This window comes from Papio anubis, chromosome 16, assembly GCF_008728515.1.
Source record: "Papio anubis isolate 15944 chromosome 16, Panubis1.0, whole genome shotgun sequence".
NCBI lineage: Eukaryota > Metazoa > Chordata > Mammalia > Primates > Cercopithecidae > Papio > Papio anubis.
The window spans coordinates 69,397,076-69,420,914 of NC_044991.1; the positions used below are offsets into that span (position 1 = coordinate 69,397,076).

The 23,839-nt window shown below is 41.2% G+C and overlaps 1 protein-coding gene across 14 annotated transcripts in view; it reads right to left on the bottom strand.

Moving 5' to 3' along the window:
- The window catches only part of PTPRT (protein tyrosine phosphatase receptor type T), a 1,118,479-nt gene that overhangs the window by 108,235 nt on the left and 986,405 nt on the right, over positions 1-23,839 (bottom strand). For all 14 annotated transcript variants that reach the window (XM_017944806.3, XM_017944803.3, XM_017944801.3 and 11 more), the window contains one exon: positions 19,868-20,016. In XM_017944806.3, the coding sequence (XP_017800295.2) occupies positions 19,868-20,016 (149 nt within the window). The remainder of the gene's footprint in view (positions 1-19,867; positions 20,017-23,839) is intronic.

A 23,839-nucleotide genomic window follows, 5' to 3' on the forward strand; every position in this document is an offset into this window, starting at 1 on the left:
ACCCAAAGAGGTAATGTTGATGAAAGAGCATTTAAATATACACATATAAGAGTATATTATAATAATTCATTTCAAGGGATACAATCAAAATCTTCCAGCTGACTTTGCTTAGCTTTGCCAAGTATTCTGAGCCATTAACTTAATAAAAGTTTTTTAATTCATGAAAGCTTCTAAAGTACCCTCTTTACACTTTTCCAAAGAGTTTTCCAAGTTCTGATTTTTCAAGGAAAGTAAATGGTTTAATTTTCCTTACCACATGAATTGCCATTGACAACAATCTTTAATCATTAAAGAGTTAACAATACACTTTCAATTGCTTTACCCAGATAAAAAATTCATTCCCTAAGAAAATGAATTAGCCACATAATTGACAGCCAATTCCAGTAATAGAACACTAATTAAGTGATAATTCTAAGTAAAAAGTATAATGTGATGAATTTGCTAAACAATGGCCTAATAAATTTTCATGCTAAATAAATGGCTTGGAATGGTGACTAAACACTCACCACATTTAGGGTCAGTTGAAAAAGCAGTGATGCTTTCAGAAAACAATGACAGAAGTGACTGTGCCAGCTAACATCCTTAACAGTATTACACTGGGCTCTTTGCCAAGCAGGGCCAAGTGACTAAGTCTGAATGGGGTAGGTGTACCGGAATTTGGGGGTTGGAGCAATCACCATGGTGATAGTATGGGTGACTAGCCTAAATGAAGGCTTGGATTAGCCCAGTATAGCCAGTTGTAATAATAGCAGAACTCAGCAATGGGCAAGTAGATGGAAAATTCAATGCCAGATCGTCTTGAGCTAAAGAAGATCAGGGTCAGCACCAAGGACAGATCCTGAATGCAGTGGCTCCAGGGGAGATTCCTGCAGATAGACATGTTTTGTCATAAACAAGGAAGTCAAAGATTACAGTTTTCTCCTTACCCCAGAAGGCTGGGCTAGTGGTGAGACTCAGCTCTCATAGGCACAAGGGTCTTCACTATTTTTTGGAAGCACCATGGTTTCAACCCATTTAATTTACAACATTGCCTTCTGAAAGGATCTGAATTCAGAGGAGAAGTCCATATTTCTGATGGGTTCCACTGGTTTTGACTGACCTTTACAGCTGGAATGGGGTTCTAGCTTTCACATATCAGGCACATGCTTGCCTTGGGAGCCTCTAATAGAGACACTCTTTCCTGACATGGCTCACATCTCTTACCTTTTTAGTCTTTAGTCAGATATCATCTTCTATAAAACTGCAGTCCTCCTCCACTTATGACACCTGATCCCATTCAGCATGTTCTATTGTTTCAGAGCACCCTCACTTGTTATTATATCATATCATATAATGTACTTATCTTTTGATGTCCATTGCTTATTTCCTGTCTTTCTTTCCACTTCCTACCATCAATGGAATGTAAGCTCTAGAGAGACAGGGAATTTTTAATTTCTGTATTCTTCACTGATGTAGATTAAGAGCCTATAGTATGTTGGGCACATAGTAGGTGCTCAACAAACCTTGTTGAATAAATGAGTGGCAGCACGTTCTGAAGCTTGTTACACTCTAACCTCTGAAGAGAGTAGTGAAATCTTAGAAATCAGTGGAGTAAACAAGAGCCTATATCCTCTGATTTTAAGACACCACTGTCCCAGTATTCCATCCTCTTAGTGGCTTCAGAGATGTCTGCATATTTCTCATTATTTGGGACGGGGTATATTATAGTAGTAGGATCATATGCAAGAGAAAGATTAAGTTTAAATCCCAGCTCTACTACTAATAGCTATGTGACTTTGAGCAAGTTATTTAATCTCCCTGAACCTCAATCTCCACATGTGTGAAAGAAGCCTAGTACCAACAATAACCATCACCTCATAGGTTGTAAGGATTAAATGATGTAACATATGCACAGCATCTAGCATAGTCCTCGGTATATAGTTAGGGCTCAATAAAAATTAGTTTCTTCTGCTTTCCCATTTAAATACAATATGATACATCTCTTGATACATAAGAGTAAATTGACTTTTCAGATTATGCCAGATATTGGGAAGGCTCAAAACGGCATGAAATTGTAGAAGGGTAAGCTGTGACTGGGGAAGTGTAAAAGGCTAGAAGCTTAGAGCCCTCTGGAGGACAGAGGGGAGATCACAAGGGTAGGGGCAGCAGGGGCCACAAAGTGGGTCTGAAGAGTGTTCCCTCTGTTTTCCAGGGCTACACTGAGTGGTAGAGAGTCCAAGGAAGCCAGTATTTGGTGATGGGGCATTTAGAACTGATGACTAGGACAAAGACACAGGATCAGGACTTTCTAAGAAGTGGAGGTGCAAAGTACACCATACATCTTTTCAAGACTAGTGCATGGTCCCCTCCCTTATCCTCCTCCCTCAACCTTCCTCTATGGGATTAAAATCTAAGAGTAACCCTAGTCATCGCTATGTCTGCAGGTCCTCATAGTCCTAGCAATGCATAAGATCAGTTGACTGAATACTGAATAGTGAAAGTGAACCACTGTGATCTCTCCTGACTTAAAATTAGCATAATAATTCATTCAACAAATACCATTCAATCATATTCATATGCCAAGTACCATACTAGTCTCCAGGTATATAGTAGTAGTCCGGACAGAAGTGGTCTGTGCAACCATGGTTTAAAAGTCTGGTGAAGATGACAGACATTAACTAACACATTATTAAATGAATAAACATTTGCATACAAGATATTTCTGACACATGCTAGGAGGGACTAGAATGTAATAAACTTAAAAAAAAAAAAAACAAGTGGCCACTGTTTAGATAGAAAATTTAGTGAATCCATCAGAAGAAGGCATTTAATCATAGACCTGAAGGATAAAAAGTGGCTAAACAGTGAAATATAGAGTGGAAGACTGTTCTGGAAAGAGCAAACATAATTGTGAAAGCTATATTTTGGGAAATGCTTAGTGTTTTCAAAGAACAGGAAGGAGGTCAATATGACTGGACTATACTGAGCAAGACAGGGAGTAGCCAGAGATGAGACTAAAGATGTTGACAGAAGTCATACCATTCTAAGCCTTGTAGGCCACGAGGTTCATTTTTACTTCATCTGGAGGGCAATGGGAAACCGATAACGAATTTTTGGTTGAGTAATGGCATTGTGAGTTTACATTTTAAAACTGAAGAACAGGCTAGGCAAATGGCTATTTCATAAATAAAGCATAACAAAGATACTGAGTTATTGGTATGCATCTGTGGATGGATCAATTTGAAAGGAGAATTATGGGATAGAATGAGAAGAGTTACAGAGAAGGTGCCAGGGACCAGATATGCAAGTGTGTGTATTTGCTAGAACACAGCTGGCTGAAGATTCACTGGGTGACCATTTGGGTCCCCACTGCAGCAGAGACAGAAGTGACTGTTAGTTTGGAATGACTTTTACTTTCTGAGTCTCTGTAATGTCTGTACATCAGTGGGAATTTTATCTAACCTAGATCAAAGATCCTGAAGATAAAAGAAGGTTTCACCTTGGAAAAACTCAACTGGTCCAATGAGATATTAACTGAATAAGGACACTCATTTCAAAGTCAGATATGTCCAAAAATGTCCAGGTACCAAACCCTCAAAATATTGACTAATCAGTACAATATGGAGCAAGCAGGGAGATCTAGTCAATACTCTCAGCTTAAAAATGGTTTCAAGAATGGAAGGCCATAGAACACCTTCTCTACCATTGCTTCATTACAAAGAGTTGGCTATACCTGTTGGGTTGTAGTGAGTGTTAATCCTACAGGCAGGTGTGTGTGTGTGTGTGTGTGTGTGTGTGTGTGTGTGTGTGTTTGTGATCAAATTTCCATGTGCACTAGTATTTTGTGCTGTCACTTTCCTTGAAGTCTGATATGTGCAGAAACGATACTTACTTAAAGCTTTATCCACTCCCACTCTCCAAAACATTTACCTCACTATCACTAAGATGATCTTTCTAAAACTGGACTCCTTTTAGTCCAGTTTTCTTTCTGCTTCTTATGTTAGCTCCTTGCAGAACCATAATACATTTGCAAGTCCCTAGTATTCGAGATCCCAGTTCCTGATTACCTCTTCAGGTTCACCTTTTACCACTTAATCCTATGGTTCTAATATTTCAAGTACTACAGAGAAGCCAAACCTTGTATAATTATAAGTGCAGTGTAAGGAAGGTCTTCCTGGGAACCTAACGGCAAGGAAGACCAGCACCATGGATAGAGACACTGACACAATCCCCTGCCCTTCACACTGTCTTTCAGGATGTAGGAAGAAGTTAACATTACTGATGTCTTTTGGACTCTGGATGTTAGGGAATACATTTATACTCACAAGGAATTGTACAAGAGAGCAAAAACTATAGATTTGTAAAATTTGCAGAGACTACCAAACTACGTGCTTATAATGGCAGAATTATCACTCTAATCCAAGTGGAAAAAGGAGATTTTGAAAATATTCCTATTATTGACTATATTAGCCAAGGAGACTTTCCCACCTCTATGCCCCTGTGTATGTATTCTCTTATTTTAGAATAATGTGGTAGCTTGTCTCCAGGATGACCACAATTGATTCCTTCTCTTCCTATATGCATATGCCATTTTTCCTATAGGAAGGTTGAGTCTGCTTAAATTTAGGCTAATGTGTGACTGCTTTTAATAATGATATACAGCAGAGGTGAAGCTGGCTAGTTCTGAGCCTAGATTTAGGAGGACTAGCATTCCTTCTGGCTTTCTCAAAACACTTGCTCTGGGGGAAGACAGCTATCATGCAAGACGTACAGTTACTATGAGTCTGTCATGCTACAGGGAAGCCTAAGGTAGATATATAGGGAGGGAGGAATTCCAGCCAACCATAGAAGTTGCAGTGATTATAGCATGGGGGTTAGATATGCAAATAAGGGAGCCATTTGGGCCTTCCACCCCTGACAGATGCCACCTAAGGAAGAACTGAGGTCCCAGACATGTCCTACAAGAGCTGTCACAGTCATCTCCAGCCATTCAAGTCATCCCAGCTGAGGCTCCACATTTTCAAGCAGATAAAAGCTATCCCTGTTGTAACCTATCCAAATTCCTGGTCCAAAAAATTATAAGCCAAATACAATAGTTGTTGTTTTACACTGTTAAGTTGTGGTATGGTGTGTTACACCAAAACAAAGGGCAATAACTTATTTCTTCTTTTCTGCATTGACTAATTCTGACCACACATTATTTAAGATTCAACTTCTCTATGATGTTTTCTTTGATCATCTTGAAGTAGCTTAAGGATTCTATTTCTATTTCTATTTCTATTTCCTTCCTTCCTCCCTCCCTCCCTCCCTCCCTTCCCTTCCTTCCTTCCTTCCTCCCTCCCTTTCTTCCTCCCTTCCTTATTTCCCTCCTTCCTTTTCCTCATCCCTCCTCCTTCCCTCTCCCTCCTCCTCCTCCTTCTCCTCCTCCTCCTTCTTCTTCTTCCTTCTCTCTCTCTCTCTCGACAGAATTTCACTCTGTTGCCTAGGCTGGAGTGCAATGGCACGATCTTGGCTCACTGCAACCTACACCTCCTGGGTTGAAGTGATTCTCCTGCTCAACCTCCTGAGTAGGTGGGATTACAGGCATGCACCACCACACCCAGCTTTTTTTCTTTTTTTTTTTTCCTGTATTTTTAGTAGAGATGGGTTTTTGCCATGTTAGCTAGGGTGGTCTCGAACTTCTGACCTCAAGTGATCCACCCACCTCAGCCTCCCAAAGTGTTGGGATTACAGGCATAAGTCACTGCACCCAGCTCATTCCTGCTGGTATTAAACTCATCTTGGCTGCTTCTCACCTAGAGAAGAAGTTGATATCCTATCAACTCACCATGGCTTCTTCTCGCCTAGAAAATCAGCATGGTCCAGATATCTTCCTTTTTACCTCACAGTTTTTACTTCAGAGTTTCAGTAACTGGAGAAACATCTTTGCTGCCAGGACAAGTGGTGTAGAAAAGCCAGGTCTCCATGACTACATAGATTAAACCCATGTAACAGGTGCCCATCATCTCCCAGAACCTCCTCAGAATACTGTTGTCCCCATGGCTACCTGTAAGGTCATCCATCCTATCGAGAACCACAATCTATTGTTACATATGCTTCTTTTCTTTACTGTTTTTCTTGGTTTTTCCATAGGGAGGGCCATATAGTAGGCCATCTGAATCTCTGCCTATATTTGTATGTGGTCTGACAATCACCAGCTGAACTCTCTTCCTATTCCTATGATTGAAGGACTAATTGTATCAGATTCACAGACCCAAATGGTTGACTTCTTGAGGATATTTTGAGTAGCAGCTTCTAGTTTTGTAGGAACCATAAAAAGGGCTTTATAAAATTCCCTTCAGTGTTGGCTACTGTGGGTGGTGGCAGGAGTGGGAGAGAGGCTAAGATCCAGATAGAATCTGACTGGCAAGGCATCATCCTTTGATTTCTTTATCCACCTTTATTCAATTCCGAATGCTGAAAACAGGACAATAGTTTGTGATGTCAGTTGTATCAAGCTTTCTAAATATTCCTTTTAGTTTTCTCTGAGCATATAGGATTTATATACCCATCTTGTCTATTTATCCAACTATTCATCTACCCATCTGTCAAGAAGTTTCAGGTATTCATTCTGTGCCACACACTGTGCCAAATGTTGAGGATACAGTAATAAGCAGAAAATAAATGGTCCTTCCCTCTCAAGCTTGCCATCTAACAGAGGGGTCAGACACCCTGCTGAGGATAGAGTAGTAAACAAAAACATGGTCCTCCTTTCTTCAGTTTCCCATGTAGTAGGGGGGTCAAGTCGTAAACACATTTGCAAACTACAGTCATTGCTGAGAGAAAAGGTGGAACACAATTCTGTGATAGCACCTAACAAAAGAAATCCAATCTGGTAAAGGAGAAGGGGTTCAGGAAAGGAAGAAATGTAAGAATGGAGGTCTAAAGGAATCAATTAGGAGAAGAGCTATGGGTATGGCTATGAGTGTAGCCAGGGATCTAGATGAGGAGTTGGAAAACATTTCTGACAAAGACCAGAGAGTAAATATTTTAGGCTTTGTGGGCTAGGTGGTCTCTGTGGCAACTACTCAACTCTACCATTGTAGTACAAAAGCAGCCATAGGAAATGTATGAACAAATAAACATGGCTGTGTTCTAATAAAGCTTTATTCTAATAAAGACACAGTGCACTGGATTTGGCCTATAGGCCTCCCATCCCACACTCCTTCTACCACATTCCTTCTACCACAGGACCTTTGACCACGCCATTGCTCTGTCTAGCAGTAGCATGGTCAAAGGTCCTGTGGTGGAAGGAGTGTGACAAAGTTTAAGTACTGTGAGAAGATTATGGTGTCACTGGAGCTCACAGGGAAAGGGGAAATGAGATGAGGGAGTCTGGGGAAGGTCAGAAGGACAAGTCCTGTATGTGGAATCAGGATGGGGACTTTGATCTTTAGCTTATAAACAATCAGAAGCAATGGAATTGTTTTAACCCAGGGATGAGTGGGGCAACATGTTTAGATTTGCCTTGAAAAGGCCTCCCTGGCTGCTATGAAAAAAACAGACTAGAGAATGACAAGGATGGATATGAGGATTATTTGGGAGTTGTGGATCTTATTCAGGTAAGAGATGATGATGACTTGGACAAGGATGGAGGTAGTGGAAATGGAGGAAAATAGATGGATTCTAGATATATCGAAGATGTGGACTCATCAAAACTTGGTGTTGAACTCGATGTGGGAGGTGAGAGAGAGGAATGTGTCAAGATTAATCTATGTTACATCTCTGCTGAATGTATCCTTGCTATTAAGGGGAATTGAAATTTTATTTCATTTTCAGCCTCCATATAATTAGGATATCAACTCATATGATTGGTAAGTTGAAAAGTAAATCATCTGAACAGAGATGAATCACAGGTTAATGGTCCACGACAGCTCCCCCACCCTCATTGGACACCATTCTCTTGGCAGCTTCTGCACACAGCTCTACTGGACATACCAAGTCATATAACTATTATCTGTATTCCCTATTTCATGGGCTTTTTGAGAGTAGAAATGTCATTTCTTATGCCACTAATAGTTATTATTTTGATTAGTGGAAACTTGTGCTCACTTAACATCTGTCTATTCTACAGGCGAGTGTAAATTTGAGATGTGTTTGATGTCTGGTGGGGTGGGCAGTTCTTTCCACCTAGTTAAGAACATCTCACTAAAAGTCAACCAGTGCTGAGTAACTAAACATCATGGAACCCCTTTTCAAAATTGTGTAGGAAGCAACCCAGAGAATTATGGAAATGGTGATGCACTGAGCATAGGGGCTTTGCCCATCCTTGGCCCTTTGCCATTTCCTTCTACTACCTCACATGCAGCTTTTCTATCTTTGTGATAGTCAATCCTATGGCTCTTCCATTGACTTTCCTAGATCCACTCCCAACCATTAATACATAAACCAGACCTCAGCTTCTTGCAAAAAATTTCTACTTTGAATATAGAGATCCTATTACAATCCAGGCTGAGTAGATATTGATGGAGTCCTCTAATCCATCAACTCCTTCACACATTCTGAGTTCCATGCCAGGATCCAGGTGGATTTCCAGAATGCTCTGCACTTGGACCACATTTACACAGCCCCATTTATAGTCCGCTGTTTTGATGTTATACCCTGAGCTTTAACTGACAGCTTTTCTATAGGTCCTCCTATATGTAAGTCTTGGCTCAAAGTTCTGGTTCTTCCATTAACTTGCCGTGTGATCCAAGACAATGAGTTTCACCACTGTGGGCTGCAGTTTCCCTATTCATGGCAAAGTCTCCAATCACACTGTATACAAAATGTAGTGAACATTTATATTGCCAGGCCAGGCCCCTTTGCTGAGATCCAGACCCCCAGAGCCCACTGCCAACCTGGCATCTCTTCCATGACTCAGTAGCACCTCAAACCTAATTGCCCTAGATGTAAATGCCCCCTCTTCTGCTTCAAATCTGGCCCCTTCGTATGCTATCTCATTTAGCATCATCATCACCTACCTAGAGTGAGTATAAGCAAAAAGGAAGAGCTTCAGGGCTAAGGCCAGGGACACTTCAATGACTAGAAGTTGGGAACAAGAGGATGAACCCGTAAAGAAGAATGAGAAGACATGGTTAGGGAGGAAGGCAAAAAACAAGGAGAGTAAAAGTCAAGCAAAGAAAACGTTTCCAGAAGGAGGGGCTGCTGATAGGTCCGTCGTGTGAACCTAGGTTCAAGCCCAGGCTCGGTTTCATGGTAGCTATATGACCTTGAGCAAGTTACTTAAGTTCTCTGAGCCTCAGTTTCCATAACATGCCTCATAGCATTGTTGAGCATATTAAATGAGATGAGGCATAGAAAGTGCTTTGTCCAGTAATTAGTCACAAAATGTTAGCTAGTAAAATTATTATCTGTGTTTTCAACTCATCAAGGCTGTAGCTTTGAGCAGAGGGGGGGAAATTGGTCTCCAAGTTCAGTTTATTCTGCTACCTAGCAACTATATATTTGCATCTTCAACATCACTTCTTTATCCCTGATTACTTTAATAAGCGCTTTTTAAGTGCCCTGATATAATTCAGGACCCCCTGTGAGGTATAGAGAACAATTCTATTTTCTTCTCAAGATGTAGCGGCTTAGGATAAATTGTCAAAAAGCAACTTCAGCCTTGTAACTTTACTGAGGTCTCTTTGAAAGGGTATTGAGGAATGGTTGGGCCAGCTGACAGTGAAGGTCTCTAACTGATAAAATGCACTCTGCTTATCTACAACGGAAAGCTGTATCTATACAACTCAAAGAGCATACAAAGCCAGGTTCCAAAATCACACAAGGACACTTGACACTGGGATCACTCCAATTCCCAAGCAGGTTACCCTTCCTGGAAAGTGAATTTAAATGGTACACAAATGTGAAGTCCTTTCCAAGGAGGCTCCAGCTACCATTCCAGCTTCATCTCCGGCCATACACTCTTCACACAGAGTATCTTGGGTTTACAAGCCACTTCTCTGAATCCACCAGACCTCACACCTCATACCTCCAAGCTTTTGTCCCTTCCACCTGGGTCAATCTCTTCTCTTGCACTATTTCCAAATCAAAATCCATCTCCTTACATCGTATTTTCCAAATCATGTAGCCAGAATTAACCACTTGCTGGGTGTCTGATCAGTGTTTCTGGGACACTATACATGCCTTTTCTCTATCACTTATCACATTTATTGAAACTAATCCACTTACAACTGTCCTCTTGGAGGACAGTAATATCATTGAAGGCAGAGACCATGTCTTATTTATCTTTACAATCCCCAAAATGCTTGGCATATAGTCGGCATTCATTGAATATTTAAAGGAACACCTCAGCTACTCCTATAACCAGGAGATGAAAAGTATAATTCAATTTGAGAAGGTTCTATTTATGCAGAAATCAGATTAGGAGTCTACAGAAAATATTACATAGAAGACAAACCATTGTTGACTGTACTTCATTCCTTTGAGGGGTACCATGGGACAAAACTAGAATGGTCGTGTCCCTAATTAAAGGCCACGGGCCCAATTCTAGCTCTGGTTCTACTCGTGACTCATTGAGTGATCTTGGGAAAACTCTCTGTGACTCAAATCTTCATTTTTAAGATGAGAAGTTTGGATCAATAACATCTAAGGTAATTTTTAGTTTTAGTTTGATTATGTATAACTACTGTATCATTTTTTGAGTCTAATATTCTTCTCTGAAACTTAACTCCTTAGTGTTCGTGATAGAAAATTGGTCAACTTTCTCAAGGCTACCTAAATTTCCACTTTGTAACTTCTAAGGAATAAACAATTCCATTCAACTTTGGGTTGCGAGGAACTTAATAAGTGTGTCCTTTAATCTGTCAGCCAAGTGGATGATTGTAAAATATTCAATAATTCCTGTAAGATATTCAATAAAACTGGAGGGGGCAAACTTGTAACATTCAATTCTTCTCCAAGATTCAATTTAATCTTGGAGCAACCTGAAAATATAATTGTTCCTGCAAACAGGATTTTTGCATTTTTGAGTTCTTTTTCACAATGCTCTGTTGAGCTCTCGATTACAGTGTGTGACTCATCATTGCTTTTCCTTGTAAATTTCCACTCCTTCCATCCTGACTCTTAGATTGTTCACTGTTTAGACAAAAGGAGACAAAATCAAAGATATGCTTGAGAGAGATTCCCAGATTTGGAGATCCTCATAACTATTAGTAGGCTTTAGCAGCCTTCAGGTCCAGTACTCCTGTGGCAATAACCTCTTGGTGCATCTTCCCAGGGAGGTGAGCTAGAGTCTTCCTCTCCTAGAGAGCCCATAATTCTACTATCATGAAAGACAGCTTTGCAAATAAAGAATAAGGGCTTGAGTCTGACAGTTCTGGGCATTACTTTGAGCTACTGATTCTCAAACTTGAACACGCCTCTGAATCACCTGGAAGGCTGGTTAAAAACTGATTGCTTGGCCCTAACCCTCGAGTTTTGGGTTTAGCAGGTCTGAGGTACGGCCTGAGAATTTGCTTGTAACAAGTTCCCAGGGGATGCTGATGCTGCTGTTCTGGAGATCATGCTTCGAGAACTACTGCTTTGAGCAGATGACTCAGTGTCTGTGGCCTTAAGTTTCCTTGTCTATAAAATGGGAATGATAACATCTACAGAAGGCAGCATGGAGGAGTGGTCTTGGGCTAAGAGCCTCAGGGTGTCAGGCTGACCTAGGTTTGAGTTCCAGCTCTGCCATTTAAAGCTACAAAGCCTTAGGCTCCTTACTATTTTAAAGCCTGTTTCCTCACCTTTAAATTATCAGGTATAATCATAACACTTATTTAATTTTCCCACTATACCAACGAGATAGGAATGCATACAGAACACTCAGCATGGAAATGGGCATATAATTAATGCTCCATAGATAATAACTAGGATCATAAATATTAACAATGTAATAATTACTACATTTCGAGGCCCCAGACTAGGAGGATTAAGTGATTGGCTGACATAACCAGAAATAAAAAAAAATAGCCCAGTAGGCTTGGCAAACAGGGTCAAACCTAACAAGAAACAGAACAGACAAAATGTAAAATCTTTGGACCCCCAAAGTCATCTTCATCTGGGCTGACTGAGGCAGCCCTAACTGGAAGCCATGATTTCTACATTAGGCAGTCATGTGATGAATATTTAGAGGTTAATTAAAACATGAGTGGTATATTCTAAAACCAGGTTTAGGATCAGAGTGAGGGTGATGGCAGCTCTCTGAACTCCCAGTGACTCAGCCCAATGTAGAGGGTCATGGTTGTCTTGGAAACCACACATTCCGTGGGCATGGACCAAATGGAGACAGAAGGGTCAAAAGAGATTTTGAGCAGACTGAAAAACAGAAATTTATTCCGAGGAGGGCTGATGGCTGATGCAGTGACTGCTTAGCCTGAGGGAAGGACCTGGGCACACAGGTAGCTGCAATCAAATATTTGGGGAGGGTGTGGGTGCTACAGGAGGAGAAGCACTGATTCCATTACCCTGTGTGACACCAGAGGGCAGACAAAGGCCAGCACATGGTTGCTAACTAATACATGGTTGTGTACAAAAGCAGGAATGAATGAAGTTACAGAGGACAGATTTTGGCTTAATCAAAGAGAGAATACATTATGAGAAAAGTTGGAACCAGTTCTGGGCTTGGAACTACAAGATCTTAGTGTGAATTCCAGCTCCATCATTCATTCATTCATTCCTTCATTCATTCATTCATTCATATATTCAAACAAGTACTCAATGAGTATCTGATGGGCCAGAGAGTTGGGCAACTGTCAGTGCGTACTGACCAACAACCATGGTGGGGGGTTTTGGGGGGCTGTCTAGGAAGCAATGCTTAATACAGCCCTTAGCTTGGGGGCATCAATGATGCCATTTATGAAGTCAAGATAATAATTCCTAACTGGTTGCATTGTTTTGAGGATCAGAGATAATATGTGAACAGCACCTAGCAAAATGACTGACCCAGAGAAAGTCCCAAGCAAATGTAGTAATCCTTGATATCACACATCATCAAGTCAAGAGTTTCCCCAGAGAAGATCAGGGTCAGGCCAATTTTCCCAGAGACCCATTTCCCAGCCAGCTGGCCATCTTCCTGAAAGGGTTAAGGAATCTTTACAAAGAATTTACCACCACCTCAGTCAGCCTCTATTGTTTTCAAAAGCCATGATCTGTCTTCCTTATTTGAATTGCTTTAGTTACATAACATGTTCCTAAAATAATCTGGCTAAAATTTTGCCTGGCACTTCCTTATGCCTGCCTCATCTCTAATGAACCATCCCAAGGGAGTATCAAGCCTGAACATTCTCTGACCTTCCCCAAAAGAAACCCTTTTATGAGTTGTGTGTGGGAAAGAGCAGGGAGAACATCAGGTTTCAGGGTCCACCCTCCTCATTGCCAGCAAATCTCTCTTAAGGTTACTGTGTGCTGGCTGCCAGGTATATTTTGGTCACGTTGGAAGTTACAAAGTCAGGGAAAGGGTCCTGTGGCTGTTTGTGTAGGCTTCCATTGCACAGAGTCCTGTAACAAAGATGTACTTTCTTGAACCATTTGTCTCCACTGCCAGGCTGCAAGCTCTCTGTTAGGTAGGGGCCATTCTTTGCTCATCTCTCTCTATAACTTCCCAGGGATTGGTCTAGCTTTGGAATGCCTAAGGATGGGACCACTGGTATGCAGTCTCACTTTCCTAAGAGGGTCCTAGTAGGATGATTCTGGTGGAACCTGTCTGTGAGTACGTCCACTTGGCAGCTGCCTTCCTGAGGCAGGATTTTTGGGGAATAGAGGAACCAATAAGGAGCACTGTTCTCCCACCCAGAAAGGCTATTTCACCTTGATTTCCTGTCTCTCCTTCACTCACCTTCATGGTACAGAGACAGCTAAAGGTCAGAGGAAAGGTAAAGTTGCCTGGTTTTGAAAGTAGAGTATCTGCTGTGCAGTCCCATTATCTATTTGTCATATGACTTTAAGAAGGTCTTTTAATATCTGAGAGCATCAGTTTCCTCAACTGCAAGATGAATTTGTTAATAATCATATGGACTGTACAGGGTTACTGAGAGAATGACTAAGATTCCATATTTGAACATGCTTATCATAGTACCTGGCACCTTGTGGGAATCTGCTAGGCTCCATGCCAGTACCTGGCCCCAGGCCTCTGTTCAGAACACAGCTGTGGCAGCAGCTTCTGCCCACATGGTAGAAAAGCTGGCTGACCTATCAGTAAGGAAGTGAAGTTCTCCCTTTCTCCCAGCTGTCAGTGACTTTCCTCAGTTAGATTGGTGAATGCTGGGCTACCATCCTAGTACAGGAGAAGAAACACTGGTTTAGGAGTCAGATAGCCCTATTTGCTTCTAATTCTATCCCTACTGTTTCTTCGTTGTGTGACTTTGGGCTTATTTACTTCAGTTTTCTCTGAAGCTCAATTTTCTCATTCACAAAATAGGAATAATATCTAATGACAGGGTTCCTAGGGAGCTTCAGAGTGGAATTTATATAAAGCACAAGTTTTAGCACATAGTAGGTGCCCAGTAAAAGTTTTCTTCTTCTTTGGGCATTTTCTACGAGAAATCTCAGCGCCAAAGTGGAATTTAAAAGTTATCAGACTGCGTATTTTAGATTAAATTTTAATGTAATATAGTTATATTTCAATATATCCTGGTCCTGACCTTCACATTTTCCTGATACTGATTATTTATTTTTCTATTTTTTAAATTGTAGGTTCTTTTATTGGATATATCCCCAAATTCTTTGCAGAATGAGATGGATAGACTCTAACTAAAATCAGGAGAAATGTATTCTCATTACAACTCTGCAATATACGTATGATTTGGGCCATGAAAGCTCTCTGAACCTCAGTTTCCTCATCTGTAGAATGGGAGTAATTAAAAACCTACTAGCCATCTTATTCCTACAGGAATAAGGAACTATTGCTGGAGTGTTTTGCAGAAGGACTCTGTAAACTATGAAAGGCTTACAAGTAGATACATGTATTGTTTGTGATACAATACCGCATTTTATTCATCTTTGACACTACCTCTCTCCCCAGACTGTGCCCCATGACTTACAGCACAGGGTTAGGTATGTACTGAGAAAAAGGCCATTAAATCTCACCTCCAAGGTCACACTTAGCGGAGAGCTAGATGGCCCAGTGTCTGTCTCATGACCCTTAGAGAAGGATTGCCTTTACCTTCCAGACATGGAATAATTCAATAGAGGGGAAGCATAAAAATAAGGACAGAGTTAACTCCTGGTACCCAGTAGGCAAGTGAATCTGTCAAATGCCATTATGGGAAGAGTAGACAACCAAGTCCCCATATCACAGGATTTCAACAAGGATTTGTTTTGAAGCATTTTTGTTTGGACTGAAAATGAACGAGAAGATGACATGTGAAAAAAAGAGATAAAGAAGAAGATTTAAGCACCAGAAGAAAGACCCAGAAAATGATCCCAGTGAGCAAAAGATCACAGAGAAAAATAGCAAGTACACAGGGCAGTAAGATCAAAATCAGATTACTTAATAAAAGCTGGCATTTCTTTTTTTTTTTTTTTTTTTGAGACGGAGTCTCACTGTGTCCCCCAGGCTGGAGTGCAGTGGCGCGATCTCGGCTCACTGCAAGCTCCGAAGCTGGCATTTCTTTAAATGGAAAACAATGCACATTGGCTGTCCTTGAAATGTGACACGTACTCCTTTCTTCAAGAATGCCAAGGCACTCCAAAGCAACAGCCATATCTAACAAAGCCCCATCACCCTAGAGCCCTGGCGGTCATTGTTCCTATACAATAGTAGGAGGTTGATTGAACAGATGTCACAGAACGTAGCAGTGACTTGAAATAGAAAACCCCAGAAAATAAACCTGTGCAGGGAGAGGGAGAATTTGAATTAGGCAAGGGCCCACCTGGTCAATAATGAAATAATTGCTCAAGACACATTCTTCTGTAATCTTTTGCAATGTAACAACTATTCTGTGCCCCACCTCTCTCAATGCTCCCTCAACATTTGCACGTAATCTCAGGGCCTCCTAAAGACACCGATTCAGAAGCCAGGCAGTCACTTCCCTAACGTCACAAAAATAGATTCAATTCTACATACATCAGGGTGATTTCAGAAGCAATTTCTCATCTCCGGTGTAAGCATTACTTACATTTCCCCCCCTCAAATCTCATCCCAGTGGTTCCACAGGGCATTTTAAAAGGTACCTGATGCATTCTAGGGCAGTCAAAAGATTCTGAGAGTGTTTCTGCAGCTGTAGCCTGAGGACGTCAGATGCATAGAGAGTCCTGATGTATTCAGTGATTCAGACAAATGCAAAATTTTCTAATAATTGAGTATAATAAGTCAATCATTATTGAAATCTTTTAGAAAGCAATACTGTTATAATGAATGCATATATGCAGTTATAGATGCATATTTGTATATAGATGACTGTGTAGGTTTATAAATCTCTGTATGTATTTACATGTCTGTGTAAATATAAAACACGTCTGCATGCACATACATACATACCTCAATCATTTGGAAAGTTTGTCCCTGGCCTTTAAAACATCTAATTAGGTTTCGTTGGATATTTCTCCTCTTCCTTTATGGCAAGTTAAACTATTTCAGTCTTGGGTGTTTTCATCTTAAGGGTCTAAGTTTTGGCCCATAGCGAACAGTGACAATGTTCTCCTTTCAAACACAAGAATTCAGTGTTACCCAGGCTTGCATTTGAGATCAGAAAGATTGAGAACCAATATCTAAAATTTCAGGGTCACAATGATTGTCATGAATTTTTGGCCATAATCATTTTGCTTTTCAGAGTCCTCCCAGGGTACTTTTACAAACGGAAAAAAAAGTGAGCACAAGAGGCTGGACTGGACAGAAAAGGATGAATTGGTATTACTTGGCCAGTATTTTCAATCAGATAAACTTGCAAATGAACTTCTCTGCCCCAGGGCCAAAAACAGGGGATGCAGTGACACCTTAGCATACCCAGAGACTCAGTGAGCTCCTGATAAGCCTTTCTCATTTTTTCTATTATTATTAATTGACAGTAATTAATTATATATATTTATGGGGTATGGTGTGATACATGTATATAATGTATAATAATCAGGATAATTAATATATTAATCACCTCAGAATTTCTCATTCCTTTGTGTTAGAAACATTCAAAATCCACTGTTTTAGCTATTTGAAAATATCCAATAAACTGTTGTTAATTATAGTCACCCTACAGTACAATAGAACATTAGAACTTATTCTTCCTTGCTGCCTGTAAGTTTGCAACACAGGTTGGTTTACAGATGCAAAATTATAGCTAGGATGTTCCTTTCTTTTAAGGAAAAATCAAGCCCATTTTCTTGTCAACCCTGGTCTGCGTCAACAACCAATTTCCCTGCTTCTAGGAAATGTATGAGTCTCAGTGATTTATCTGGATTGAAAATGCGAAAAAAAGGACTGGCTTCATGGTTAGGCAAACCGCAAATTTGCTCTGATCCCTAAGAAAAATAGAAGTTAAATATTTGCTCATAAGCAGTATGTACCATTAGACTTTGTCTTTAAAAGCCATTCTCTAACCTTAAGAAGAACTCAAACTTACCATCACGGGTAATGTGCAAAGTAGTATGATGTGTCTATTAATACGATGCAAAGTGAAGTACGTCATATCAGCTATGTCATATTTTTGCCAAAATGTTTAACCTGAATGTAATCATGATGAAAAAAAGTAGACAAATCTGGATTGTGGAACACTCTGAAGGACCACAGCCCTAGACTTTAAAAAAATGTCAACGCCGGGCACGGTGGCTCATGCCTGTAATCCCAACACTTTGGGAGGCCGAGGTGGGTGGATCACGAGGTCAGGAGATTGAGACCATCTTGGTAAACACAGTGAAACCCCGTCTCGACTAAAAAAATACCAAAAATTAGCAGGGTGTGGTAGCAGGTGCCTGTAGTCCCAGCTACTTGGGAGGCTAAGACAGGAGAATGGTGTGAACCCAGGAGGCGGAGCTTGTAGTGAGCGGAGATTGCGCCACTGCACTCCAGCCTGGGCGACAGAGCGAGATTCTGTCTTAAAAAAAAAAAAAAAGTCAGTATCCTGAAAGAAAAAATGAAGTTGAGAGGGCTGTTCTAGATCCAAGAGAGACACCTGAAAACCAAATACAATGTGAGCACTCTGATTGGATCCTGGATTAAAATAACAAACAAACAAGCAATAGAGAACATTTGAAGGACATTGAGGCAATTTGACTGTGAACTGGTATATTAGATCACTGAAGTAAGATTATACTTTATTGTGGTTATGTTGAAGAGGTGTCCTAGTTCTTAGGAAACACATACTGAATTCTCTGGAGGTAGAGTGTCATGATGTCTGCAACTTACTTCTAAATGGTTCCAAAATATTTGGGAGGAAAAAAAACATGGATAAGGGGAGAAAGAGAGAGAGGGTGAGTACAGCCAAGTGCAAAAGTGCAAATGTTGCAAAATGGTAGCAATTGGTGAATCTAGGTAAAGGGTATATGACTATTCATTCGGCAATCTTCTCAACATTTTTGTAGGTTTAAACTAATCTCTCTTCCCGAAGGCAGCACATCAGTATCTGAGCATAGCTATTGCCTCTGTCCAAGTGCTGTATTCTAAATCTGGGCGCCTATGAGAACTCTCTGAACGACTTACAAAATCCATATCCCTCAGTTGGGTCCCACCTCTCATCCCCCAGGAGATTTTGATTCAGGAGATCAGGTGTGGGGCCCAGATATGGATGTGTTGAAAACTTCCCCAGGTGGGTTCTGTGCTGCACTGGAGCTTAGAAATCATGGGCCTAAGTTACTCTCAGATCTGGATCCATTTAAAACAAGCTGTGTGGCTCTGGGATGGCTGGCCAAACACACTAAGCATTGCATACCTTACCTATAAAATGGGAGCAGTAATACTAAAGATCTTACAGGACTATGGTGAGGATGAGAGACAGCGTCTACATTATAGAAGGGGGGAATTTTTTTCTTTCTTTCTTTATCCTCTCATAGATCCCCATCATCCCCAACTGATCATATCTTGAGTGATTTTTACAAAATGGAATTTCTTCCATTTGTAGCTTACATGGTATGTGGAGGACATCCGTGTATGTACAGATTCTTTTAGACTTCTTGCATTACCCAATTTGGGAAGAGGCTGGGAAATCTAGTCTATTAACTGGCTGATATCATGGCTGTAAGAACAGAAGCCAGTCTGTCCACAAGGAAGCCTTAGATATTGGCAGTCTTGGAGTTCTCCTTAGGATAAGGGTTAACCCTGATATCTTAACCACTCAAATCTTGGGATCCTTTATTAACTCTGCACAAGGACTCAGGTGCTCTTGACCAATGCCACTTGGAACATTGGCTGTGGCTTGGAACTGGCAAACGTTTGAGGGATGTGGCTTCCAGTCTAAATATGTAACTCATCAGCCATTGTATTTTGGATAAGTTGCTTCTCTGAGCCTCAGTTTCCTAAGCACTCAGAGTGGAGACAGTCATAATCTATGACTCACCTACCTTATGTGGTGGATGTGAAACACAGATTTGAAAATCTTAAGCTACTCCATTCAGTGTGGCATATTTTCTCCTTAAGGACATAACCATCCTCCTCCTCTTTCTTTTTTACTGCTATTATTTTTAACCTGTCTCTATTTATGTCCACAAGCAGTTAGGATGACTTGCTCCCATTTCCATCTGATTTTTTAAATATTCCTTTTCACCTTAGGATGAACTGCCCCAAGTCTTTGTCAGGGAGAACCTTCATCCCAGTCCATCTCAGGGAAGCATCCATACCCTATGCCTGGCAGCGCCTGATCAATGTGTCGGGTTCACAGCAGAAGTACTAGGGCCGAGCTGGACCACGGATGTCCCCTTCCCCTTTGTTGGCTCTACTTACTGAATCCGTTGACGTCCTGAGAACTAGAAGAGAAGCCTTCATCATTGCGGCTGGCGCTGAGCTTGGTAGTGGGTTTGTCAGCAGAGGCCACAGGCCCCATCTCCCTCTGGGCTCCACTCTGGGTCTCCTTCTGCTTCTTGGCCAGCTTCCTTTGGGACATGTGCAAGGGGAAAAACCACAGTCAGATGGTGGCAGTTGCATTAAAGCATTGGGAAGATAGATTGTTCTTCCCCAATCCTCATCCTCAGCCCCCAAATCTGGTTCATTCTCCAGAAAAAGAATCAAGGCAGAACAAACCATGAATGGTTTCCGTTTACTCAGAAATAGGAGACTCACGCTGCTGCCTCACCCCCGACAATGCGTGTGTTCTATGTTTGAGCCTAAAATGGGAAATCAATGAGACTCGTACAATGCTTCCCCCACTCTCCTTTCAGAGGAAATCAACAAGACTTGTATTCCTTTCCCCAAGTCTCCTTTCAGAGGGAGGAAGTGGCTAGACTGGCCTTTCTGTTTCTGTGGCTCTGAATGAAATTAAAAATGGAGACTTGTCTTTCTCAGGAACTGAGCTCATCAAAAACCCACCAAATAATAGTAAAGTGAAGCAAGGGCTGGTGGTTGGAGGTGGATGAGTGTGCAGGTTAGTTTCACAGCTCAAAAGAAGGAAAGTTACAGCTGAATTGATGCAGTCTTATTCCTATGGGAATAAAAGACCCTCAGAACCAGACAGATATTTTGATAATAATAGTGTAGAGCAGTGCTTCGCAAACTGTGGTGTAAATTTGAACCACCTGAAGAGTCACACACACACACACACACACACACACAGAGGCTCCAGATCACTGAAGTAGGACAGGACCTAGAATTCTACATGGCCATCAAGTTCCCCAGGTGATTCTGACACCAACCACTGGAGGTTAAAACCATCAGCTTTGGTGTCAGACAGACTCAGGTTCATAGGTTACCTCTGCTGCCTGCCAACTAGCTGCAAGACCCAGGGCAAATTTCTTACTCTAAATCCTGAACTATTCCTCTATATACTGTGGCAGATGACAGGACCAATCTTATTGGGCTGTGAGGATTAAATGAGACAATGCGTAAAATACACAGAGCACAGTGCCTTGCACATAGTGGACACTTGATGCCTAGCAGTTGCTATTCTTGTTTTTTATACTATTGCCAGTGGATCCAACTATATTGCAATGTTTGAATTCCCTCCCCAGCAGCCCCACTGTGGGATCCCATCTCTCCCTGAATTCTTGCAAGCAACATAGACTCTGACCTCACTGAGGAACTAAAAGGTTAAAAAGTTCTTTTCTATGGATTTAAAATCTATGTCCTTTACATTTTAACTGGATTGGTCTTAGATATAGCATAAGAGATACAAAAATATGACTAACTCCTCTTGCATATAAGAGTTATTCAAATATTTCTAAAAAGCCAACATGGTCCCTCTGAGTTTTTCCAACAAATATGCATCTAAATATAGCTGTCATAGTCCTATCACATGAAAGGCTATAGGTTAAACATCAGATATCTTGAGAGTAAATTTCTCCAGGTCCCTTGCTCCGTCCTTCACAAGAGTAGGCTTCAAATTCAATTTTGGTCATTCCTGTCTCAACACACAAAGAAGAGATGTCCCAGAGAGGTCAAATGCAGTGCAATACAGGGAATAATTTTCCAAGGTTGAGCCCCACTGATCGCGAAACAGATAGTTTCAAGAGGTAACAATCTCGCTGCCAAAGGAAGTATAAAAGGAAATGATAAACCTCAACTTAGGCTGGGCACGATGGCTCATGCCTGTAATCCCAGCACTGTGGGAGGCTGAGCCGGGCAGATCACTTGAGCCTAGGAATTGAGACCAGCCTGGGAAACACAGTGAAACCCCATCTCTACAAAAATTACAAAAATTAGCCAGGTGTGGTGGTGCGTACCTGTGCTACTCAGCAGGCTAAGGTGGTAAGATCACTTGATCCCAGGAATTGAGACCAGCCTGGGCAACATAGTGAAACCCCATCTCTACAAAAATTACAAAAATTTAGCCAGGTGTGGTGGTGTGTACCTGTGCTACTCAGCAGGCTGAGGTGGTAAGATCACTTGAGCCCAGGAGGTGGAGGCTGCAGTGAGCCGAGATCACGCCTCTGCACTCCAGTCTGGGTGACAGAGACCCCGTCAAAACAAAAACAAAAACACAAAAAAACAAAAACAAAAAAGAAAACAGAAAAGGAAAAAAAAAAAAAACCCTAGATCTCAACTTAGAAGTGCTTTAGAGGCATTCACGTGGGACAAATTCCAGTTTGATAGCATCCTCCTTGAAACATGAATCTCATGATCTAGGTGTAGACTTCACAGGAGAATGACAGATGGCATACGCAAATGAGGACAGTTTGAAGAAGGTCTATTTATAAAAGGTCTGCTGATAAAGGTCACAAGCGTATAGGGACCCAGGATATAACAGCATGTCAATCAGAGAGCTGTTTATTACCTATGGGACCAGAGGAACACATAGAGGAAGCAGTAACCAGAGCCCCAAAGGAGAGAGCTGTGAAGAGGAGGCACCGTGAACAGAAGCAGCGGCTTTCTCTTGAAAGTCCCAGCCAGTCATAGACAACCTCACAGGGAGAGAACCAGAGGCAAAAAAATGCCCTGACTACACCTTATGCCCTTCCTCTGGTCCCCTGTGGCAGCTCTCATTAGCTGAACCCAACAACAGTCGGAAGTGGCAAGTGATCTTTTTGACAGACTTCATACAGAATACACTCTAGAAGCAGAGAGCACAGTAGAGAAACGTAGAGAGGGGAACTGGATCTAGGAATCCCAACCAAGAAGAGAAAAGTTGCATTTTTTGTTTGTTTGTTTTGTTTTTTGAGACCGTCTTATTCTGTCGCCTACGCTGGAGTGCAGTGGTGCAATCTCAGCTCACTGCAGCCTCTGCCTCCCAAGCTCAAGCAATTCTCATGCCTCAGCCTCAGTAGCTGGGACTACAGGTGTCTGCCACTGCATCCAGATAATTTTTTGTATTTTAGTAGAGATGGGGTTTCATCATGTTGCCCAGGGTGGTCTTGAACTCCTAAGCTCCGGCAATCTGCCCGCCTTGGCCTCCCTAAGTACTAGGATAACAGGTGTGAGCCACTGTGCCCGGCCGAGAAAAGTTTCTTTATACTTCTTGTTTGGGCCATCATTTGAAGAAACATGTAGCCTAAAATGGAATTCTTCATTCATTATTATTATTATTTTTTTTCAAGTTGGCTTGGGGAAAGAAAGGCACTCAGGAAGAGGAATGCATCTTCTGGTTATAATGCTTTGGCCACAGGCACACTGTTCTACCAGTGAAACGATTCCAGGCAGACGTACAACAAGAAATGAAGCATTGAATCAGTCAGGCAATTAGACAGGGGCAAGGGGGAACACCAACAAAAGAAAAATGAGCAATTCTGCTGCTGATGACATTTCGAAATTTTATTCTTCATTTATTATCAAAAAGGAGTGTGTTTAAAAATGTATATGTGACCTTCTTAATCATAAATTTGAAAAGATATATAGCAGATTCTTTGCTTCTATCTGAGCTCTGCTCACATTGGCCCAGCAGGAAATAAAAGGAAATCTGATAAGAGAGTTAACTTTAAAACTATAAATGAGTATGTTTCGGAGGCTTTGATATTTCCTTGGGGGCAGAACTCTCAACCAATCTCATTCCGTTCAGGGTAAAGTAATATGGAAAGGGTTGTCTTAGGCACAGATCATTGGTTTTCAAAGGAATCATCATAATAATAAAAGCCTCACTGCTTTTATGAAAAATGGTACTTTATAGAAATGTTTGGGTAGCTCTGAACACCTGTATTCAAAAAAGAAAAACTAAGCATCCCCAAAACACATATTTAAAAACTGGAAAGTTAACTGAATTGTAAAAATATCAGATATATTACCTCCTTGGTATTTAAAGCTGATGGCTGACTCTGTATGTTCATGGTGATA